Source organism: Rhagoletis pomonella, unplaced genomic scaffold, assembly GCF_013731165.1.
Source record: "Rhagoletis pomonella isolate Grant_MI unplaced genomic scaffold, Rhpom_1.0 Rhpom_scaffold_00003, whole genome shotgun sequence".
Classification (NCBI taxonomy): domain Eukaryota; kingdom Metazoa; phylum Arthropoda; class Insecta; order Diptera; family Tephritidae; genus Rhagoletis; species Rhagoletis pomonella.
The window spans coordinates 20,273,143-20,278,256 of NW_023458557.1; the positions used below are offsets into that span (position 1 = coordinate 20,273,143).

Consider the following 5,114-nt stretch of genomic DNA (forward strand, 5'->3'; position numbering starts at 1 on the left):
TTGATATCGATTTTTGCTCTCCAGTCGTGAGGCAACTTGATAGTCAGTCAAACAGCTGATGAGATCTAGGTGTGTTCCGTTTATCGAACCTTTAATTATTGTATCATGAATTGTCCCGATGCATCGATTTTTTTTCTACAGGCCTAATAAATGTGTTATTATTTAATACTTAAACACTTTATGTGGATAAGATGGAATTTTGATTTTCAGTCGATCGAAGATAGATGTTAGAATGTTTATTTCCTGGAGATCATATAAAAGCAGTTTTATAGAAGTTCACAAAGTATAATTTTGTGGTTAAGACACACTATCGAAATTAATTATTCGTATAGTTTACTAGGTTAATACGTATGTGCCATGTAGAAGGTTGCAGTAATTCTGGAAAGAAATGTTCGGATGTTGTTATGGTACCAGTGACTAGAATTCCGCTAATAAGCCAAAAATGTAATGGAAGTTCGTTGAATAGTGTGCCGCAAGATGGGGATACCGATGTGGTCGAAGGTATTTGGCGACCCAGTCCATATACTGCTTTGGGCAATGTAATAAGTCATTATAAACAATTATCGAAATTCCGGCTAACGTGTAAGTTAACCTCAGATCACAATTAAAAATATTTTAACATAAGATTACAAATTTAGCTTTAGTAGTTATTACTGCGATGAGCGGATACGCGATGGCACCCACGCCGTTTGACATATATACCTTTTCTGCGTGTTCCTTGGGTACTGGATTAGTTTCCGCAGCTGCTAATGCTATAAACCAATATCACGAAGTACCTTTTGATTCACAGATGTCAAGGACAAAAAATCGCGTCTTAGTTACAGGGCAGCTAGCACCGTTGCATTGTATTGGATTTGCCTTACTCTCAGCAACGACAGGACTCAGTTTGCTTTATTTTGGTGTGAATGGTTTGACAGCGGCATTAGGGTTCACTAACCTCATATTGTATACTGCGGTGTATACACCTCTGAAAAGGGTGAGCATACTGAATACATGGATCGGATCTCTGGTAGGAGCTATACCTCCTTTGATGGGATGGGCTGGCAGCGCTGGCAATCTTGACGCTGCATCATTTTTTCTGGCCGGAGTACTTTTTGCTTGGCAATTTCCTCATTTTAATGCTTTATCATGGAATCTTCGACCTGATTACTCTCGCGCTGGTTATCGAATGATGGCAGTGACTAATCCTGCTTTGTGTCGACGAACAGCATTGAAATACACGGCTGCTATTGCTATACTCTCAGCTTTAGCTCCATTTTTCAATATTACGTCATATTGGTTTCTTTTGGAATCTGTTCCTTTGAATGCGTACTTCTGTTATTTGGGTAAGTATCTTTTAACTGATTAAGGCTGCGTTTCACCAGATTCATTTAATGGTGATTTCGTTTCTTCCAAATAATGGTGCTCTTTAACGGTGAAAAATGTGGTTGATATTACACTCACAACCCTGTAAAAGAGCATGTTTTTACCCTCTTGTTATCTGGCTCACGCATTTCATAATAATGCTGTTTTACGCAACCATCTGGTCGTCAGAGCAACCTTCTCCTGAAAAAGCTTCAAAGGGCAGATTATGTGCCTTTTTTGTCTTAGAAGAGTGACATTTTAAGAAACGAACAAGGAATTTTCCAACCATTTGCCATTATTTAGAATCGAAAGAACATGGGGCAATCAAAAGGCAACATTCTTTGGTAGAAGCGAAAACACCATCAGTGAAAATTATTTTTATTTTCGAATATTTGGTTCCACCAATCAATTTTAATTTGTTTTGGTGCTTGGTCACGCCGAAAATTGATGCAAAACAATCTAAAGGGGCATCAACGGCGCGTGTTACTGCCAGTACTTTTTGCATTCCCTAACTCGCAAAAAGGTGCAAGAATTTACAGGAATTTACCAGAAAACGTTCCCGTACTCGGTGCTCAGGCAAAGTAGGGAAAAAATGGGACATTAAAATCTGTCCTTGTCTGAAGTTGCAAGATTTTACCCGAAGAATTTTTCCTTGTAAAATCTGGTGAAGTGTCATCAGCTATTCAAACGAATTGAAAGTTAAATAAGCAACAAGTAATTTTTAAGCAAGAAACGAAACTGACTTCAATTCTCATATAAAAATTTAAAATTATCGTTAATTTATTCATGATCCAATGATCGGATTTAAACCAAATTAGTATGGGACCACCTGTGAGGTAACATCTTTCCTTAAAAAAAAAGGATTATAAAAATCGGTTAACGTGGTCCAAAGTTATGCGGTAACATACATATGTATATAAAAAAATATACACCCCTATTGTGAGTGTCGACTGGTAGTAGATAAACGATGCTTATTCGATTATCGCTTTCCCATGGTATTATGCATGTCGATTTCTCGTTCAATAAGCGACTGTGAATAGTTTTTATCGCTCATTTTTCTGCAACTGTTTGTTTGTAGAAGGATGAGCGACTATAAACTGTTCACACGCACTTCTGTCTGTCTGTCTGCGAACATATGCAGCATGTTTTGGGTGATTTGGCTGCAATTTAGTTTGGCATCCTCGGAGTTCCGCATTAAGGTAGCTATGGAACGGTAGAGGGAGTTCTCCTGATTGCAAATATATATACTTTTAGCCGCAGCAGGCTTATAGTTTTTAAGTTATTTGTTGTTAAAGTTTGTAAATTGAACTAACCTCTTGGCGCTATTTCACACACTAAACACTATATTTATGTACACACTTCGGCAAAATAGTTGCATTAAAACCCCGGCCTGAGATTTCCACTTTAATATACAATTCTTAATTAATTAATTAAGTAAAACGCGTTTATAAATGTTGTTGTTGTTGGTGTTGTTGTTGTTGTTCTCTCTGGTGGTTGAGGGAGCTTTGAAATGTAAAAGTTAAACAGTAGCGGGGAAAGGACACCACCCTGAGGAACCCCCTGTTTTATTTTTCGTTGCTTACTCGTTTTGTCTCTAAATATTACCGACGAATGTCGACCACTCAGATAATTTGCCGACCACCGTTTGAGCCTCTGTGGGAGAGAGGAGGCCTCTATATCTTCCAGTAGCGTGGAATGGCAGACGGTGTCAAACGCCTTTGACAAGTCCAACGCTACTAGAATCGTTCTCTCACAGGGACGGTTACGGTTAAGGCCACGAGTTATCTGAGTGTTTATGGCGTTAAGTGCTGTTGTTGTACTGTGCACTTTACGGAAACCATGCTGATGCTTCGCTGGGGTCAGGTGGTTTGTGAAGTACGGGAGTAGCTAGGCCTCGAGTGTCTTCGCTACCGGGGAAAGGAGTGTAATCGGACGATACGAATCTCCTTTGTGGGCAGGTTTCCCCGGTTTGAGCAGTGGGACCACTCTCCCCACCTTCCAGATATCTGGGATGATGAGAGTGGCCATTGACAGGTTGAGGACCTCCGTTAGGTACGCTACCCCCGCAGGACCCAAATTTTTCAGCATCAGCATGCATATTCCGTCGGGACCCATGGCTTTGGAGGCTTTCGCCTTCCCGATGGCCACCTGAACTTCACCGCAAGTGAAAGCAAGGGGGGCACAAGTTGTTGGCAGTTTGTGCAGCCTTCTGGTCACTCGACGCTTGGCTTTGTCCACCGGAGGATGCAGTATGAACTGCCGGCTAAAATAGCTCGCGCATCGCTCCGGGTCCGACGAGGCATGGTCGCCGAAGGAAATTTCGACTCTGTCGTCGTGCTTCGTCGGATTAGACAATGACCTCACGGTTGACCAAAGCTTGCTCACACCAGAGGTGAAATTACAAGTCTTCAGATGCTCCTCCCACTTCTTCCGCTTATGTACGTTTACAAGTTGCCGAATCCTTGCGTTGAGATCCCTGATACGGGGATCTCCGGGATCGGCCTGACGAAGGCTATCACGCTCATCGGCTAGAACAGCCGCTTCGGCAGGGAAGTTTGGACGTGGGTCCGATATACAACCTGCCGGTATGAAGCGAGCTGCAGCAGCAGTGATAGCCCTGCGGAACTTACGTTCACCGAGATGGACGTCGGTTGGTGTGGGGAGCGATGCGAAGGTGTTTTTGGTAAACTCCGCGTAACCTTTCCAATCAGCTTTAGAAAAGTTGATATAGGTCCGGTGTTTGGCGGAGGCAAAGTCGGTTGGTTTATCAATCGAAATGACTATGGGTAGATGGTCTGATGCTAGAGTCAGCATAGGTCGCCACGTTATGCTGTTTATCAGACCAGCGCTGACTATTGTGATGTCTGGCGAGCTAGTGCAGTTACCCATAATCCTGGTGGGTGCGTCGTCGTTCATTGTGCAGAATGTCGAATCGTCTATCTGCTCAGCCAAGTCTGTTCCCCTACGATCGTTTGACAGGCTTGAGTGCCAAAGATCGTGGTGCGCATTAAAGTCACCTACTACCATACGGGTTTCACCTCTGAGGAGCGCACCTATATCAGGGTGATATCCTGCCGGGCAGCAGGTGACAGGGGGTATGTATATGTTAAATATTTCGAGCTCGACATCGCCTGACCGGATAGCGATTCCTTGACATTCTAGGGTGGTATCCCTGCGGTCGATGTCTGCTTCGATAAGACGATACTGCACGGTGTGGTGCGTGATGAACGCTAAGCCACCACCATTATCTCGCTCGCGATCTCGACGGTGCACGTTGTACCCGGCGCAATTCAACAAAGTTGAATTGCTGTGCAACTTCGTCTCTTGGACCGCAGCTATTAATATACCATGCCGACACATGAAGACGGTTATCTCCTCAATCTTGCTCTGTAGCCCGTTACAGTTGAATTGAAGGAGCTTCATGTGGTTCGGGAGACGTGTCGTGATGTGGGGTGTAAGTGAAGTGTATGTTCTTGCCGCCGTTGGCTGTGTGTGCTGCTGAGGTGATTGCCGCCCTGTGGTGGTGGTGGGGGGCGTCGCAATTGAAGTCTGCGACCGAGCAGCGCAACACGGGCCCTCGAAGTTCCCCGTCCAATCTCGCGTGGTACGCAGACCTGAGCATGCCCTAAAGTGGCACCAGCCAAGGCACTTGACTGATGTCACATTACGGAATATCCTGGTCTGACATACCGTGCAGATTGTAGGGGGAACCAGGAGTTGTTGGCGGCGGCGTGTGGGTGGTGGTGCGGTTGTGTGTGTTATGTGGTCTG

General features: G+C 44.2%; 1 protein-coding gene across 4 annotated transcripts in view; it reads left to right on the forward strand.

Annotated features, from left to right (window-relative positions):
* Positions 1–5,114, forward strand: part of LOC118735056 (protoheme IX farnesyltransferase, mitochondrial) — a 15,889-nt gene continuing 10,775 nt past the window's right edge. Inside the window, exons 1-4 of one of the 4 annotated variants that reach the window (XM_036464652.1) lie at positions 1–69; positions 142–283; positions 333–582; positions 639–1,325. In XM_036464652.1, the coding sequence (XP_036320545.1) occupies positions 233–283; positions 333–582; positions 639–1,325 (988 nt within the window). In that variant the 5' untranslated portion in view covers positions 1–69; positions 142–232. The other 3 variants (XM_036464654.1, XM_036464653.1, XM_036464655.1) reach the window with 3 other exon arrangements.